Below are 19,508 nucleotides of genomic sequence, written 5' to 3'. Positions count from 1 at the left end.
AGATGATTCTTCCTCAGGATTGTCTTCTGCAATAGCGGCTACTTTAAAATTTTTTCCTTCTTCATTAAGAAGTAATTTTTCAAGTGACCTCTTAAGGCCTTCATCAATATTCAGGCTATTGATTTTCTTTTTCATTCTACACTTATTAGCGTAGTGGCCAGGTTTCTGGCATTTCCAGCAGACAGGGATAGTCTTTTGCCGAGAATTATTCTCAGGTTCAGACTTCCTTTTCTTTCCTTTAAAATTTTTTTTCCTTTTCTGTTTGGGAAAATACTTCTGCTTGGCATAGACCTTATTGGTCCTATTCCCTCTATTTTCGATAGAGGTTCCAATAGGTGGCAAGCCAATTTGCTCACAAAAGTCCCCTATAATTCTTTTGCCAAGGACTTTCTCCTTTTGGATTTGTTTATGCAATTTTATTTCATTGCATAAATTAATGCCTTCAGCAACCACTTCTGAGGATAAATCCCCATAAGTGTATTCGGAATAAGGAATAATTCCATTGTGTCTTTGCTTAATACGATTGCGTATTTTTTCCGCAAAGAAATGGGGTAGTCCTGATAAGAACTTCTCTTTCCAAAAATCATTTTGACTATCATGTCTGGTGAAGACTTTTGAAAAGAATACGTCTTTATACCATTTGAACTGAGATAAGTTCTGACATTTTAAATTCATCAGTTGCTCTTGAGATCTATCAATAAGCAACGATGTAGTGCCAATAAAATGTTTTGCTATTGTATACAGAAGTGTATTGACACAATCTGTAACTTGTACAGCCTGATTGTCTCTAACTTCTGTTTTAACAGCCTGTGAAATATGTATTTTGGCTTCTTCAGGAAGGTAGAAATCCCACCATCCTTTCAATTGACCAGTAAATCCTTGAATTAAGGCTTTGGCAATATTTTGATCAGAATTACCATGTGCTTTACAAGCAGTTGCATACATAGTCATGTAGTGCAATACCGTTTGCATTTGGTATTCTGACATGCCATCTATATTCCATTCATTAATGGATTTTCCATCAAATTGAACAGTCATGAATTCATCATGTTGTTCTAATTGAAGGTCTACAGGTGTAGGCCTATGATAATAGGGCTTTGCAGGAATATTATAAGCCATTTTCTTTTTGTAGGAAGATGCAAGCTTATTTACTTGAAATTTATTTTCATTATTTTTTTGTTCTGATAAGAACATATTCTCCAGAAGATTGATCTTATCTTCTGTTTTTGAAGAATTTTCTGCTTCATCATAAGAAGCATCAGAATTATAATCTGACTCATGTGTCTCTAGAGGAGCACATTCATTGTCTTTAATTCCAAGATTTTTTAATCTTTTTATAATCTCATCAACCATTTCAGAATTCTGAGGATCCATTTTGAAATCAAAGTTTTCAGAACTCATTGGTTTGAATAAAACCTTTTCTTCAAAAGTAGTTTCTGAAATTTTAGAAACATTTGAAGCCTTTTCTTGTTTTTCAAAATCAATATTTTTCTCAATTCTATTTAATTGATCTCCCATTGTTCTGAGAGTTAAATTTGTAAAGTTGTTTTGTTCAACAACAGCCTCAATGTTGTCGCTTTTCCTGTAAGGAGTTGCTACAACTTCTTCGTTGTTGATTCTTATTGCTAATTGGGTTTCCGGAGGATGAACACTCCTAAAAACTTTTCCATTTTTAGCAATAAAATTCTTATAAGAAGCTTCAAGAGAAAATATGAAATCTTGATCCTTGAAGTCAGGAAATTCTTCATAATATTGTTCCATAAAAATGAAGAAATCAATAACTTCTCCATTTTTTATTAAAACCCTTTTATAGCGAGAAAACCATTTTTCATGACTCTTAGAGTCTTTAACAAGGAAAAACCATGTTCTCTTAAATTTGTTTTCTTTGGAATAAAATAATTCCTTTGGAAGTCCCCTAAAAGGAAATTTAAATTTGAATTTTTCTTCTTTATGGATCGTTATAGGCGAAAGGCTATAATAACCCATATCAGAAGGAGTGGGGGATGTTCTTTCACTATTAATTTCAGAAGTGGGTAAATTAACCCTATATTCAGGTTGGTTTACTCCGTCAGAGGTAAATTTTGTTCCAGAAATTTTTTCAAAATTAGTTGTTGGAACTGACGAAGTAGAACTTCTACCTGGAATAACTTTGTTGTTTAGGCTTTCCAATTTTAACCTTGCAATTCTCTGATTAGAGAAGACAATTTCAACATCACCGTCAGGGAACTCTTTGATTTCTTCGAGTTCACGGTTATCTTTTTTAACAGGCTCATTAGCCTTTTCAAGAATCCATTTTTCAGGTAAATTAACATGATCCCATGTGATCGTTTTTGGGACCTTTACATTGCTTTTTTCTAAATTGGTTATAAACAAAGTAGTAGACCCCTTTTGATCTTGTAAAATATTTTTCATTTTGGGTACTACGGTGTTCATAACTTTATACTGAATCCTGTAAATAAGGATTATGTTTTCAGCTCCTTGCATCATATTAAATCCATCAGATTTAATGTCAAGGCAAAGAGAGTACATAATTGTGGGGTCGTTTAATGACAGAGTAAAATTTGGAAAACACGAAAAGAATATGGGTCCGTCACAAAGACTAGACTCCACTATTCCAAGTAATGAGTCATGAAATTTGTTGTGCCTTTTATCACGTACACAAATAATTGCGGACGTGTTTAAGCCTAAACGGGTAGCAGGTTTCAAACCTACTTGAATTAACCCAATATGCAAGAATTTGTATTGTTGTCTATGTTTATCAATCAAATTTTTTGACAACAGTTGGAATGAGTTGTAACCCTCAGTTAAGGGTATAGCCTCTTCTACAGTCTTTACGATATAATCAGAGGTGAATTCAAAAGTTCCTTTCTGTTTATAAACAGAACTTTGAACTGGTAAATTCCAGTTTTGTAAAGATTTTTCAAAATTTTCTTTTAACAAAATTTCTTTATTACAGCTACTATTAGCCTTATCATGTCTCTTAGACATGGCTCTGGTTATCCCAAGCATATTTGCTCCTGATCATTCAATTGAGATTACAGTGAAAGTGATTGTTCTCTTTAAAGATCATCTTGCTTATGAAGTATTCGTTCAAGAACCCATCCCTTCAGAGATCTCAACAAACTCTAAAATATCTCAATCGATCTTTCCCTCAACTTTTTTTTTTTCTCTCTCTCTCTCTCCCTCCCTCCCTCCCTCCCTCCCTCTCTCTCTCTCTCTCTCTCTCTCTCTCTCTCTCTCTCTCTCGATCAAGATTAGATCCAACCCTTCAAAGATCGATCTTCCTCTTGTTCACTAAAATATAACTGATCAAAGAAGTATAATGATGTAAGATCGATCTTACTTAAGCTCTAATGAAAATAGAAGGGAAAAGAAAGAAACAAAGTCAAAAATCCGAGGGCTCTGAATTGGTTAGTCTGAGACCTTGCTTAAGGTCTCAGACTACCCCAGCCTGAGAGCCAAAGCAAGGTCTCAGATTGGCCGACTGGGGTAGACCGAGACATCTCTTCGGCTCTCGGACTGACTAGTCCGATACTTCTCTTCGGCTCTCAGACGGGTTAGTCCGAAAATGGCACCTATAAATGTCAGTGGTCAAACGTGATTGACTAGTGTCAATCCCATTTCTGCGGCACGAAGAGAAATTTTCACAAGCGCTTTTTGTCGCTCTCAATGACAAGATGAGCCTATTTCTGTATTTTCAAGCATTTGACTTTCACGTCAAAGTTAAATTAATTTTTACTTTGAACTTGTAGTTCTTTTCTGTCTCTTTATTCTCAACCGTTTCTTTCACCTTCATCTTTATCTTCATTTGCTGTATCTATTCGTATTGAATGTAGCCACTGTAGAAAAAAAACTATCCTAATTGGACATCGAGAAGGAGGGACAACCCTAAATTCCCCCCAAAAAAACCACAGTTAAGTTGTAGAGTTATAAATATAGTTGGTGGTGGGATTGTGATATCATAATTGAATTTTCGCATTCTGTTTTGGTCCAATGAGAAGACTTTGGTCGTTTATTTATTCCCTTCCTTTTCCATGGAAACATCCACCCAAGATGAATGGGAGAGCAATATAGTTGGCCAATTAATTTCTCTGGGATTCACACCTTAGTTTCCAAGTCTTCATAATAAATGTGATCTTAAACAAATCCTTTTAGACGTCTAGATACAACTAAAGAAAGTTGTGTTTTATATATCAAAATTAATTAGACACAGGTAGGAGCTTATGAGCTCCTCAAATCAAATTTTGGTAAACAAAATTTATGTCATAATTTCTCCTCCGAAAATAAGGCACAAACAAAATAAAAAGAAAAATGTAGTGGATAAATGGCTTCCAAAGTCTTTAAGTCTGGTAATTTCACTTTAAGAGAATGATCGATCTGACCAACACGGTTCGGGTCGGATTTGAGAGTTCTCGAATTTTGAGGAATTTAGAATAAAATTCTATTCAACACAAAATTAACCATAAAAGATAAAAAAGAAAAACAAAGACTAAAAGGGTGGAGGAGGTAAAAGTAGATGTGAATGCAGCACCCCTTCCTACATGATGTGAACTTGTTACTATTTTTTTCTATTTCTTTTTGTAGAAAGTGAACTTGGACGACGTTTACTAATAAAGTCTTTATCTATCCGTGTAGGAGAACTACAAATCAAAAACAAACAAAGATATAGATTAATTATTTAATTCAAATCAGGTAGTATGTAATTTGGGTCAACCTCTCTCTCTCTCTCTCTCTCTCTCTCTCTCTCTAATGTGTAGTTCTTGTGGTGCTGCTGCTTCCAGTTTGAGCTGTGAAAGTAGGAGGGGGGGAACAATTTGAGCTGTGAAGTATAGATGGAAGTAGGAGTTGTAAGTGTGAGATCAAACAGAGTATTTTCAACTCTATTTCTTCTTTTAGTTCTTCTACTACTAGAGTTTAATTTCTTAGGAGGAGGAAGAGGAGGAGGGTTATTCAGATCTGATGCTCAAGTTCTACCTGATGATGAAGGTAAAATAAGCTTTTAACATTTTTAATAATGATATTTGATTTCATAATTGTTTCAATAGAAGTTTCATTCTTTAGTAGAATTTTTCTTGCTTGCATGACCTAATAGTTGAGTTTTGATGATAATCTTCTTTTCATAACAATCACACACTTCCTTCAACAAAAAAAAAAATCACACACTAGATATTATTATATTTAAGTACATTTAGGGTATTATTATATAGGAGGTTTTACAGGCAATGCCCAAACTTGTTAAAGGCAAACTTGCTAAAGGCAATTCCTAAAGGCCGCGGCTTTGGGGAATAAAGAATAATCTCCGGGGCATAAATTCTCTAGGTAATTCATATTTTTTTTGTACATTCTCCGGGACATATTTTATTTTAGTCCAAAAACTCACTTGATCTTACATTACCCCCTAATCTTCATCTTTTTTATCACCTTCACCACCACAACTTCACATCACCACCATTCCGGCCACCACTTCCACATCTTTTGTTTCCTCTCTTCTTCTCCCTAACTCACTGCTACCCTCTCTCGTGTTCAATTCAAAGCCCTAGAACTTTGTTTCAGTGTTGCTTTAGATAGTCTTCCATCTTCAAAATCTTCTTCAAATTTACCTGATGAACCACCAATTTCAAATTCGTTCATGGCCGCCATGAAAAGATCTCAAGCTGGTCAAAGAAGACATCCAGTTAATTATCATCTTAATTAGGTTCAAGTTAACCAGCAAAATCAGCAACCAACAGTGAAAGTTGACTTACAACAGTTAGTATTTTATCGATTCTTGATGATCCAATTGTTAGTAGGGTTTTTAGTGAAGCTGGTTTTAGAAGTTATGATATAAAGTTATCAATTGTTTATACCTAGGGTTGTTAATTCTACGTATCCAACACCGTTATTCTCTACAATTTAACTGGGATTGGTACCGAATTAGGTCAAAAAGGTTTTAACTTTCCGTTTTCTTCAGGGATTTCTAGTGGTGGGTTGGGGAATTCTGATGGTGGTGATGATAATTGTAGTATAATTGGGGGAATTCTTGTTAAGAAGAAAGAAAAGAATCCATTGCTCGTTGGGGTTTCTGCAAATGAAGCTCTTAGATGTTTTAAAGAGATTTTAGAGAGAGAAATAAGATTACCCGATAAGATCTCTGGATTGAATTATACTTCTATTGCAAATGAAGTGGTCGAGTTCAACAATGGAATTTAAATGGGGGTTTACTGAGGTTAAAGTTTGAGGAGGTATCAAAGTTGATAAAAAGTTCTTCAGGTCCTACAATTGTGGTTCATTATAGAGATTTGAAGGGTTTAATTGATGTAAACAGTGTTGATAATGAGAATTTTTTGGTCACCCAAAATAAGAAATTATTGGAAATCCACCAAGAAAAACTCTGGTTAATTGGGAGAGATGGTGAGAGACAGTGGGAGAGAGAGATAGAGATATATCGAGAGAGATAGGGAGAGACAAGATAAAGATTAAGGGAAAATGTTTTATCAAGTCAATTTTTGGACTAAAAACAAAATATTCTCATGAGTAGATATTTATTGACTAAATTTTTATTCCCCGGAGAATTTCTTTTATTCCCCAAAGCCGCGACCTTCCTAAAATGGTTAAAGATAATATATGCAAATGAGACAATGCCTCAACTAATGTTTGACCAAACGACACAATTAACGCCATTAGGTTGTCACCGGCCGTGGATAAAGGTAATGTATGTAAAGGAGGCAATGCCTCAACTAATGTTTGACCTAACGGCACAATTAACGCCATTAGGTTGTCGCCGGAGACCGTCGGCCGACAAATCTCTGGCCGGCAGCCATAACAAAAATAATAGTTTCTTCTTTTTTCTCATTCCTTCTTCTTTTCCCATCTCCGGTGAAGGGGCAAACAGTCGCCGACCGGTGATCTCCGGTTGACGACTTTTTTTTTTTCACTTCCTTCTTCTTCATCCTCTTTCCTCTTCTTTCTCCTTTATCTTCTTTCTCCTTCCTTCTTCTTCTTTCTTTTTCTCTTCTCTCTACATTTATCTCTGTTTGCCTGAAGAAGAAGAGAATAAAAGGTGGGTGATACACTCCCTCAAATTTGGGCATTTCCTTTAACTATAGTTGGTCCACTTCTTTCGACCAAGTCATACATGGATGGAAAATACATTGCCTTTAACAAGTTTGGACGTTGCCTATAAAACTTGCCTTATTATATTCTTAGTTACTAGAGTATCATTCTTTTTACATGTGATTATTATTTTTACACGCCCCCTCAACTTAGACGTATTTAGCCCATCACGTGTTGACTTACCTCTGATACTAAATTAAGTTTGTAGTCATGCAACTCAAAACCAGCTGACAAAAAATCAAAATGACCCTAAATGTTATAGCTTGGTTATCAGATCACATTTTTCCCCAAAGAAAATGTGTCGTAAGTCCAAAAAAGGACACCCTCAAGTTAAAATCTCTTACCAAGATTGACATGTAAGGCGGGTCCAAATGTCTGATTTCGGGACAAAAGGTCAAGTCTGAGAGAATAAAAGCAGGTTTGGGTCACAAAGTGTTAGGTTTTGGAGGAAAATTAAAAAAAAAGGTTATTTCTCAAATGACCCCTACTTTATGGCTAGTTTACCGCGTAGCTCCTTAGTTTATCAAAAATATCCAGATGAGCCCCTTTTTCCGTTACCGTTGTATGTCCCATTAACTCTCTCTCCTCCATCTCATCACCTCTTTCTGCCACGTCATCTCTCTGGCTACATCATCATCTTCTCCGGTAAGGTCGTCGACCGATCAAAATCTCCAGCGACCTTCATAAAAAAAAAATCTCTCATCTCTCTCTATCTAAACACTCCGGCGAAGGGGTTTCCCTTCGCCAGAGTGTTTAGAGAGAGGATATAAATTATTATTTTTATATTTGAAGGTAGCCGGCCGGAAAATAAAAACACCGCAAGGACAAAACTGAAAAGTGAGACAAAAATTAGAGACTAAAATAAATTGTCGAACACTTATATAAGCCAAAATGATAAATTGGTCACATATCGGAGCCAGAAAGGAATCGATCCCATATTATATTACGTAATGTTTGTAAAGTTTTGCACAAAATAAGTGTTATGACCAAGAACAAATAAACCAAGAAAAGTAATAATGGAAGGAAACAATCACACATAAACAAGAGATGTACATAGTTCGGTTGGTGAGACCTACTTCATGACAAACAATGACGCGATGATTTTCAATGTGAAAGAAGATAGAGATTAAAAAGGCTTCTCAAGGGTTTTAGTATTTGTAACTTACTAAAACCTTAGCACTGGCCACCTCTTAACCCTCCCCCTAAAACCCACTGTTAGAATAGTTATCTAGTCCCACATAGTACAAATGTTAAAACTTCTCTCTTGTAAAACTCTTTATAAAGATCTTATGTAATTGTTAGGAACATCAAGTCAATTCAATATAATTCTCTTTTCTTACATGGTATAAGAGCTCAGATTTTCTTTTTTGGGAGTAGTTAGTCAATCGTAGTCTTCCGCTTAGCTGGCGGCGGTAGTCCCATTAATGGCTATCGTCCGCCGGACTTTCGCCGGAATTTAGTTTATGTTTTTAGTTTAGTTTTTTTTTCCAATAAGACTAAGGTTGTGTTTGTTTTTTTGTGAGGGTCTGAATCTGAATTGGCTGAATCTGAATTAACTCAACTGAATTAGATTAATCTGAATTGGTTGACTAATTTTATAGTAAGATGTTTGTTTTTCAAGTCTGAATCATTTCATCTGAATTAAATAAAATTACATTTATACCCCCCATCTATATTATTAAGGAAGCAGAAAAAACCCTATCTTTAACTTTTCTTTTTTCACTTTCCCTTTCTCTCTCCTGTCCTCTTTCCCAAATTGCTGTTACTTTCTATTTCATCCAAACCCTATCAAAATTTTTGTTCCCCAACCGGCTGCTACTTCCTACATCATCTAAACCCTAAATCACATAATAATAAAAAAGATTTTGTTACCTTCTCTATCCTCCATAGTTGCAGAAACAACTACCTTCCCATTTGACTTTAGCAACGACTTAGATCGAAGCCCAGAAGTTGTAGTTTCAGACGATGTTGCTGCCATTGATGATGGAGTGGTGACTGTTGTATTTGCTCTCTCTCTCTCTCTCTCTCTCTCTCTATCTCTCTCTCTCTCTATATATATATAGAAGATTAGCCAAAGCTAGATTGACGCCGGATCTAACGAGGGTTTCGAACAAGATAACCCTCACCAGATCCGGCGAGGGTTGCAAGCCCTTCTTGTGGTGGTGGTGGTGGTGGACGACGAGGGTTCAAAAAGCCCGTCATCTGGTCGTGATGGTGTTGAGGTGGCGGTTAGGGCATGTTTGAGACTGGCACTGTGTGCGTTTAATTGGTTTTTTGTTGTGTTATGTGGTGGTGGTGGTGTTAGTGGTGCCGGTGGTGTTAGTGGTGGCGGTGGTGGCGATGGTGGTAGTGGTGGTGAAATGAAGAAGTCAAGAAGATGAAGATAGAGTAATTTTCGGTTTTTGCGGGGGTATATTTGTTGTGACGCCCCGTGTTCCGAGACACGGTTTGCCCGGCAGTTTATAAAAGAAACTAAGTCTCAGTCTCGCTTAAACAGAGTTTCTAAAATAAACCAAAGCCAACACACTTATCTCTGTTATCAAACAAATAAAATGAAGCAGCGGAAATCTAATAAGAAATCATAGTTTTTGAAAACGAACTAAAAGTCAAAAAGACGAGACTAAATTTCGGCAGAGTTTCCTCTGTAAATTGAGTCTATAAAACCTGTAAAACCTGCCAAAACATACATATATACATGCACATGAACTCATATCACGACAAAACAAACTACAAACCCCAAACATCTCGCACCTACTATATACTACAGTGATACATATATATTCTTCGTTCTGATAATATACATAACTTCAAAATATACAAAAACAAATCGATCTCACATCACCAGTTGCTCACAAGCAAGATTAGGTCGATCTGGAACTATAGTACCTGAACAAAAACAAATGAAGGAGTGAGATAACTCGAAAGTTAGCTCAGTAGGATACCTAGACATCCTACCCGCACCACACATCAACCTTTTAATAAAACAATAGTTTAGGTGATACAATAGTACAAATAGATATTATGCACATCAAGCAAGGCAATACAGCAAGATAATTCTTCTAGCTTACCAAGATCATGACTGAATACGCCCTCAGTCGGGGTCACCTACTATTCGGCTAGGAAGAACCGTTAGGCCTTTGTTAGTACGTAGGCAGGCGGCGCCTTATCGAACAGTTGACTACTGCAGTGTACACATGGATCCACGTAATACCCCGGTAAGAGCTTCCGTAACTCTCCCTTCGTCATCATCGCCCATCGGGCTAACTTGTGATCTCAATACGCATCGAATAGTAAATCTCACCCAAACAATGATACGCTTAGAATATGTCATGACTTACCCAGACGACTATAAGAGTATCGTCGCTTAGTAGAGCCATATACCCACGGCGATACAATTATCTCGTCTTGAGGCGCGTCCTATCTCCGGCCAGATCTGACGCTTCCCCGCAAGGTAACTCATTGACCATTCGAAGAATACCCAAACATATGCATGAACCTATAATAATATTAAATGATCTGATAGGCTCCCAAAGCTACAAGAACAGAGCCCTCCTAAAGGTCCCATCAACCCAAAGGAGAAGAGCTTTCTTGTCTCTCAAGGTAGGGTAAACCCTGTTTAAAGCCAAGCTTTTATAAGTGTCCACTTTAAGGGATTAAGTATTTTCTTATTACGAAAACTCGGGTAAGCACCCTATTTCATTTCGGTGAAAATGTTGTAAGTATCAATCACATATCATACAGAATTCAAACCACAAACACCAGTGGCTTAGCAGAATAAATAAACAAACATGGCACTGGTCAGTCCCCTAATCACTCCAAGGGTCGGAATACCCCAACTCCCAATCTCTCTCGGACCCCATTCTGGGTAAACTGGAATGGTCGTTACCAAACGGCTGCGCATGCACCGAGTGTAACCCTTGACATGAATTCATGGCTAATCCATAACAGAAAAATAAACAAGGGGACCAACCAATGCCCGGCGTCAAACAATCAATACACGTAACACAGATCAAGCGATTCCGCTTCCATGTTATACACGCAGCTCAAGCGATTCCGCCACCACGTGTTTACAATTCACACAAAACGATCACACAGATCAAGCGATTCCGCCTCCATGTGATTATTTTTCAGAAAAACCAATTTGTTTTTAAAAGATAAACATCCATAACACACAACACACCACATACATTCCCACCATAGCATATTATGTCATAATTTTAACTAAAGAACGGAAAAGAAAAAGAAAAAGAAAAAGATAAAAACTAAATATATATATAAAATGGTGTAACGGGGAATACCCGTGCTCCAAGTAAGATTCATAGGATCCTACCTCAGATGTAGTACACTTCCGGTTCGTTGTCGTCCACCTGAGATTCGGACTCCTCGGGTCTCTCCTCTACGTAGTATTCGCTTCCTGCTGAAAGTACAAGGAACAAGAGTCACCTTCACTCTGACAACACGAATATCTTATTCACACCCTTAATATACAAATCCAACCTATATTAGGTCCCGTTATAAACCAAACTATTCCGAAGTTGTTCCTTGTAACGAAATCGACTATACCGAGTACTTTCGACCATTTAAAAACTTTCGTTGTCATACTCAATTAAGTTGAATCATATATCGCTTAAAGTATATTTATGCCCTTTAACATTTCGGTTCTCTTGCTAAAATCCGAATGAACCGTATCCAAAATGCATAAACACACAAAGTAGTCTTAATTGCGCACTGCGCACTCAAACAAACAATACTCTTTAGTCCTTAATCCGATTCAACTGATTCTTAAGTTTTCGGAAAGTTAACTTCACTCCTAGCGTTTCATTCTCAGGTGTCTTCTCCTAATTACGACTAAAACATGCCGGAAAAACCTAAAAGATACGCAGCAGTGCATCAGTTTTACTGCTCGTATGCTGCATACTCTAACCATCATATCGTCCTCATACGAACTCCGAATAATCATTATAATATGTTTCTGGAATCGGAACGAGACGAGCTATAATATCTATGAAGACTCGAAATTCTTCCGAAGCCTTTAAGACTGTCTAAACACCCAAAAACAGTAGCAGTTTTGTTCTTAAACCTACTGTTTTTCATCAAGTCTTGACCTATTCATCCACTTGATTCTTCATACATAACTTCATAACTCTTTAAGTTAACTAACATCATAGAATCACACATAAAGGTAAGGAAATACCCTTAAAAATTCATTATACAACCATAGGGATCAAAATTTCTTACCTTGATTCCAATAAAATCGATTTCAATAGCTTTCTCTTGATTATTCTCTTCCAATTCCTCCTCAATTCACCAAGTTCTTCAAGTAGTAAAGAAAACTACCATTAAAACTCAATTCAACATCATAGAGAGAGAAAATTAAGTTTCCATCAAAAACCTAAACAAAAAAGCTTAAGAACAACACTTACTTCTTGATTGAACTCAAAATTTCTCTTTAAAATTCACCCAACTCTCAATCTTAATCAATTTCTTCCCTTGAGCTTAAGCCCTAATCTCAGTCGGTTTAAAGAGAGGAAGAAAATCTGATTTTTTTTTGGTTTACAACTTATCCACTCGAATTTACAGTTTAGTCCCTCAATTTCTATAAACTTGCAAAGCAGCCCCTAAATATTTCCTGGTCGTAGAAAACACCCTATTTTCTGCACCAGTTGTTGATTTAGTCCTTGTCCTAACTTTCTCTAAACTTCAAATGGCCCTTCGCCTAACCTTAGTCTTATATTTTCTGAATCGAAAGCACGGGACGTTACAATTCTCTCCCCCTAAATGAAATTTCGTCCTCGAAATTCAAAGAGAGTAAATAATGAAACAACAGTTGTCAATCTCAATACAAGCTGTCACAAATCTCGAACCAAGAGAAGTGCCTTTTCGACGCCAACCTGGACATTAGTAGCTTGTAAATCTCTTAGGATTCCCTTATTCCTAAAGGTAGTTAACAGAAGTCCGAATCTCCTGAGCTATTCTGTCGTAAAATTCTGACATAAAAAAAAAGTGTTCACCCTCATAGTCAAGAATCTTTGTCGATGATCAACAAAACTTCCCTATCTTCTCTGCCTATCTGGTCCAAGAAAGTCTATAACTCAAATCTATAAATGCTGACAATACAAGTTCCCACACAAAAACACAAACGAATCAATCTGATGAGAATAAACTGAGTATTGTTGTTGTTGTTGTTGTTGTGAGAAAACACTGTCACATGAAAATACTTAAGCGGCAATATTCTATCAATTCGAACAAAAGATACTGATAACTAACCAGTTTATTCAGACAACCAATCTAACAATCTGTAGAGAGATGGGGTATGAAATTCAACGTGGTACCCCAATACTATGTACATAACTTAACCACTACAAACAATTCTCGAATTCTTATCCAAAGTACTCCACACTAAAATCTGAGGAATCTAACAATTAGATAATGCAATGAACCCTTGATAAGTAATCTCTTGATCCCATGTTAACCAACGACTATGATGTTATAAATCTGATTGTATGCTAAGAAGACAACTAACCAACCTCTTCTATTCTTTTGCCCAGTTCTTTCGACCAACTCTGAACTTGAGAGAACCTGTACCATTTCTAAATCACAAACCCACTGCATCTAACAAAGATCAGTCTGGCTAAACTCTATAAACAAAAAGGTCCAACCCTTCATATCCTGAATTCTTCTGCAGAACTAGTAATATTATGAAGTGAAATTGAGGTTAAACACTAATATGTGCAACCATAGAAATGATGTCACATATGTTTCCTCTTCCGACATCAACCTCCAAGTCTGAAACAAATTCTAAATATCAAACAACTGAACAATAAAGTCGAATTTTCATCTTACTACAAGACCCAAGAATATTCTATAACTATCCTCGATATAAGAAAATAAAGAATGAAGCCCCCTATAATCTATAATCTATCTGTAAGTATAAGTTGTCGTGGATCCCACATCTTCAGAAAATATCTTTCTCAATAATATAAGAAAATACCGTTGCCCATAGTATAAGAAAATAAAGATTAAGGGCATCTATAATATATACAAGTCGATTTTGGCGTCGAAACTATAATCCCAAAGAAAACATAGTTGTTGTCGATAACACGATATAATATAAATAGAAAATCGCTATAATATCTATACAAGTCATACAGAAACCAACCCTCGATAATCATTCTACAATAACCTGAGAATCCCAGATATTTCTAATAACCAATAATGTCTCAATTAATACGACCTCTAACAACGAAGTATCTCGTTGAACCAATATAGTTCAATCCCGTACATTAGCCTGCTAGACCATATTTCCTCAATCACTAAATAAACTGAATATTGTCGATGAAATCCATCGTAGTCTTATATGAAAAATATAAATCCTTTAGAAAAAATCGAACTCAATATCGTGCAGTCAACATATAACTTGAGAATACCATCTCGTATAGTGCAACTGAATGAAAAGATGTACCAGATAACAACTGGACTTAGACAACTATCCTTGTCACTGATAATACTCTGACAACTGATAAAAACCCCGACATAACTGACATTTGTGCCACATCTATAAATCTGAAGACCAACACATCTATTATTTCCAGGTGACGAACTACCATTCAGTGAAGTAGTCTCTCTCGATAAGGTTATGTGTCTGATGCCCCTAAATCTCACCACCAACAACTATAGCCGATAAAAGATATGTTTCTATCATATAACTTTCTTTCAACCAGACCATACCTTATCTGTAATCAAACTAAAATAATACATGCTAGAAACAAAACCGATCAAAGTCAACCTCAACTCTCTCTAATTTATCTGATCGAAACTCGTAAATGAAGGAAGGTGTACAACTACCATGAGGTCCATAACACAAAAGGTCCGACTCATCTTCTCATCTAGTTAATCCTTCGTAGAGATATTTTCGCACCATTATGATCACAATACTTCTTTAGTGGTTCAATTTGTAGCTTCTTCATTACTCGATAGCATTTCTCATATTACCGATTCACCTAGGTTAATTACTCCTGGCAATGTCTTCATATGAGAATCACCTGCTCGAGTGACTTAGGCTCACAAAATTTTACCACAAATTCATCCATATCAGATAAGTTGTCCACGCATATTATTCCTTGACTTTAATGCCCTAGGTTATTGTTGCTGGACACCTGGTTGTTAGCACCATTTCTTGCTTCGGTTTCCCTGAGTCATTATAGATTTCCAAATCGTCCTTCTATGGGGATTAGCTTACTAGTTCACTATCCTTGTCCTAAATGAACCAATATATCCATCTTCATCTTGTAATTTTCTTAACATTTTCCAATTGTCGATCTTTGTGAACTTGTATAATGTCAAAAGTCAACTACACTTAACTTCCTCAAGCACTTTTGTCTTTGATACTTTCACAACATCAATATGCCGCCCTGCCCAAAACTTTATACCAAACCATCTTATCAATCCTTGATCGGCCACTTGTACCACCTTGCACAATAATCGAGGAAACAAACGACCAATGTAAACCGTTCACCAAGTATTCATTTTCAGAGTACATCGAAGTATCGAAAATCAGAGAAGTCTATCCACAACCAACCAATGATATGAACCTAAGCCTAATATGAATGCAATTCGTACCTCAATAATGCTCAGTTGATTGTCATCACTATCTTCTGCAGGCAATGTACTCGGCAAACAAAATCACAATGTAAGTGACCTACCGTTAAAGGAACCTTACTCACATTATGATATCTGAGTGGGACCTTCACGTAGGCCTGACTCAGATGTGCTGAGCACATAAAAGTCAGCAAAGATAGAATCAAAATCTTAAAATCTCAAATAAAACAAAATAAAATCAGCAATATTATTATCTTTTCATATTTTATCTTGAAGCTTTTACGAATTTATCAAGCCTTGGTGTTTTTAGTTACCTCACTCATTATTGCACAGAATATATTTTGATGCCAGTCGGCCCAATGCACGTACTCATGCTCTGATACCAACTGTGGCGCCCCGTGTTCCGAGACACGGTTTGCCCGGCAGTTTATAAAAGAAACTAAGTCTCAGTCTCGCTTAAACAGAGTTTCTAAAATAAACCAAAGCCAACACACTTATCTCTGTTATCAAACAAATAAAATGAAGCAGCGGAAATCTAATAAGAAATCATAGTTTTTGAAAACGAACTAAAAGTCAAAAAGACGAGACTAAATTTCGGCAGAGTTTCCTCTGTAAATTGAGTCTATAAAACCTGTAAAACCTGCCAAAACATACATATATACATGCACATAAACTCATATCACGACAAAACAAACTACAAACCCCAAACATCTCGCACCTACTATATACTACAGTGATACATATATATTCTTCGTTCTGATAATATACATAACTTCAAAATATACAAAAACAAATCGATCTCACATCACCAGTTGCTCACAAGCAAGATTAGATCGATCTGGAACTATAGTACCTGAACAAAAACAAATGAAGGAGTGAGATAACTCGAAAGTTAGCTCAGTAGGATACCTAGACATCCTACCCGCACCACACATCAACCTTTTAATAAAACAATAGTTTAGGTGATACAATAGTACAAATAGATATTATGCACATCAAGCAAGGCAATACAGCAAGATAATTCTTCTAGCTTACCAAGATCATGACTGAATACGCCCTCAGTCGGGGTCACCTACTATTCGGCTAGGAAGAACCGTTAGGCCTTTGTTAGTACGTAGGCAGGCGGCGCCTTATCGAACAGTTGACTACTGCAGTGTACACATGGATCCACGTAATACCCCGGTAAGAGCTTCCGTAACTCTCCCTTCGTCATCATCGCCCATCGGGCTAACTTGTGATCTCAATACGCATCGAATAGTAAATCTCACCCAAACAATGATACGCTTAGAATATGTCATGACTTACCCAGACGACTATAAGAGTATCGTCGCTTAGTAGAGCCATATACCCACGGCGATACAATTATCTCGTCTTGAGGCGCGTCCTATCTCCGGCCAGATCTGACGCTTCCTCGCAAGGTAACTCATTGACCATTCGAAGAATACCCAAACATATGCATGAACCTATAATAATATTAAATGATCTGATAGGCTCCCAAAGCTACAAGAACAGAGCCCTCCTAAAGGTCCCATCAACCCAAAGGAGAAGAGCTTTCTTGTCTCTCAAGGTAGGGTAAACCCTGTTTAAAGCCAAGCTTTTATAAGTGTCCACTTTAAGGGATTAAGTATTTTCTTATTACGAAAACTCGGGTAAGCACCCTATTTCATTTCGGTGAAAATGTTGTAAGTATCAATCACATATCATACAGAATTCAAACCACAAACACCAGTGGCTTAGCAGAATAAATAAACAAACATGGCACTGGTCAGTCCCCTAATCACTCCAAGGGTCGGAATACCCCAACTCCCAATCTCTCTCGGACCCCATTCTGGGTAAACTGGAATGGTCGTTACCAAACGGCTGCGCATGCACCGAGTGTAACCCTTGACATGAATTCATGGCTAATCCATAACAGAAAAATAAACAAGGGGACCAACCAATGCCCGGCGTCAAACAATCAATACACGTAACACAGATCAAGCGATTCCGCTTCCATGTTATACACGCAGCTCAAGCGATTCCGCCACCACGTGTTTACAATTCACACAAAACGATCACACAGATCAAGCGATTCCGCCTCCATGTGATTATTTTTCAGAAAAACCAATTTGTTTTTAAAAGATAAACATCCATAACACACAACACACCACATACATTCCCACCATAGCATATTATGTCATAATTTTAACTAAAGAACGGAAAAGAAAAAGAAAAAGATAAAAACTAAATATATATATATAAAATGGTGTAACGGGGAATACCCGTGCTCCAAGTAAGATTCATAGGATCCTACCTCAGATGTAGTACACTTCCGGTTCGTTGTCGTCCACCTGAGATTCGGACTCCTCGGGTCTCTCCTCTACGTAGTATTCGCTTCCTGCTGAAAGTACAAGGAACAAGAGTCACCTTCACTCTGACAACACGAATATCTTATTCACACCCTTAATATACAAATCCAACCTATATTAGGTCCCGTTATAAACCAAACTATTCCGAAGTTGTTCCTTGTAACGAAATCGACTATACCGAGTACTTTCGACCATTTAAAAACTTTCGTTGTCATACTCAATTAAGTTGAATCATATATCGCTTAAAGTATATTTATGCCCTTTAACATTTCGGTTCTCTTGCTAAAATCCGAATGAACCGTATCCAAAATGCATAAACACACAAAGTAGTCTTAATTGCGCACTGCGCACTCAAACAAACAATACTCTTTAGTCCTTAATCCGATTCAACTGATTCTTAAGTTTTCGGAAAGTTAACTTCACTCCTAGCGTTTCATTCTCAGGTGTCTTCTCCTAATTACGACTAAAACATGCCGGAAAAACCTAAAAGATACGCAGCAGTGCATCAGTTTTACTGCTCGTATGCTGCATACTCTAACCATCATATCGTCCTCATACGAACTCCGAATAATCATTATAATATGTTTCTGGAATCGGAACGAGACGAGCTATAATATCTATGAAGACTCGAAATTCTTCCGAAGCCTTTAAGACTGTCTAAACACCCAAAAACAGTAGCAGTTTTGTTCTTAAACCTACTGTTTTTCATCAAGTCTTGACCTATTCATCCACTTGATTCTTCATACATAACTTCATAACTCTTTAAGTTAACTAACATCATAGAATCACACATAAAGGTAAGGAAATACCCTTAAAAATTCATTATACAACCATAGGGATCAAAATTTCTTACCTTGATTCCAATAAAATCGATTTCAGTAGCTTTCTCTTGATTATTCTCTTCCAATTCCTCCTCAATTCACCAAGTTCTTCAAGTAGTAAAGAAAACTACCATTATAACTCAATTCAACATCATAGAGAGAGAAAATTAAGTTTCCATCAAAAACCTAAACAAAAAAGCTTAAGAACAACACTTACTTCTTGATTGAACTCAAAATTTCTCTTTAAAATTCACCCAACTCTCAACCTTAATCAATTTCTTCCCTTGAGCTTAAGCCCTAATCTCAGTCGGTTTAAAGAGAGGAAGAAAATCTGATTTTTTTTTGGTTTACAACTTATCCACTCGAATTTACAGTTTAGTCCCTCAATTTCTATAAACTTGCAAAGCAGCCCCTAAATATTTCCTGGTCGTAGAAAACACCCTATTTTCTGCACCAGTTGTTGATTTAGTCCTTGTCCTAACTTTCTCTAAACTTCAAATGGCCCTTCGCCTAACCTTAGTCTTATATTTTCTGAATCGAAAGCACGGGACGTTACATTTGTCATTTGTTACTTTTCAGCAGTTGAGTTTATTTTTCAGACTTGTTTTAAAGTCTGAAAAAACTGGGTCTTAATTCAGCCAATTCAGAT

General features: G+C 36.7%; 2 protein-coding genes and 2 long non-coding RNA genes across 6 annotated transcripts in view; 2 read left to right on the top strand and 2 right to left on the bottom strand.

The window, feature by feature from the left end:
* The first annotated feature begins 4,539 nt into the window (after positions 1–4,539).
* Positions 4,540–19,508, top strand: part of LOC147536489 (putative LRR receptor-like serine/threonine-protein kinase At1g53440) — a 29,202-nt gene continuing 14,233 nt past the window's right edge. The window contains exon 1 of one of the 2 annotated variants that reach the window (XM_086643936.1): positions 4,540–4,986. In XM_086643936.1, coding sequence (XP_086500062.1) covers positions 4,833–4,986 — 154 coding nt within the window. In that variant the 5' untranslated portion in view covers positions 4,540–4,832. The remainder of the gene's footprint in view (positions 4,987–19,508) is intronic. The other variant, XM_086643937.1, reaches the window with a different exon arrangement.
* The window catches only part of LOC147536487 (putative LRR receptor-like serine/threonine-protein kinase At1g53440), a 56,738-nt gene continuing 41,795 nt past the window's right edge, over positions 4,566–19,508 (top strand). The window contains exon 1 of the mRNA XM_086643941.1: positions 4,566–4,695. The gene's annotated coding sequence lies outside the window, so the exon portion shown is untranslated. The remainder of the gene's footprint in view (positions 4,696–19,508) is intronic.
* LOC147536491 (uncharacterized) lies at positions 9,718–15,561 on the bottom strand. Its single transcript, XR_015226115.1, has 4 exons — positions 12,516–15,561; positions 12,331–12,406; positions 11,423–11,509; positions 9,718–9,978 (listed from the first exon to the last, which is right to left on the bottom strand). It is a non-coding gene; the product is annotated as an uncharacterized LOC147536491 (long non-coding RNA).
* On the bottom strand, positions 16,350–19,179 carry LOC147536490 (uncharacterized). 2 transcript variants are annotated; one of them, XR_015226116.1, is made up of 4 exons: positions 19,077–19,179; positions 18,892–18,967; positions 17,984–18,070; positions 16,350–16,543 (listed from the first exon to the last, which is right to left on the bottom strand). It is a non-coding gene; the product is annotated as an uncharacterized LOC147536490 (long non-coding RNA). The 2 variants fall into 2 exon arrangements; XR_015226117.1 differs by having other exon boundaries at positions 17,984–18,067.

The sequence above is a fragment of the Eschscholzia californica genome, unplaced genomic scaffold (genome assembly GCF_041429995.1).
Source record: "Eschscholzia californica isolate CP2 unplaced genomic scaffold, dmEscCali1.0.p SCAF_5, whole genome shotgun sequence".
Lineage (NCBI taxonomy): Eukaryota > Viridiplantae > Streptophyta > Magnoliopsida > Ranunculales > Papaveraceae > Eschscholzia > Eschscholzia californica.
The sequence above is the reverse complement of the archived record's forward strand: the minus strand, read 5'-3'. Positions and strand labels throughout refer to the sequence as shown.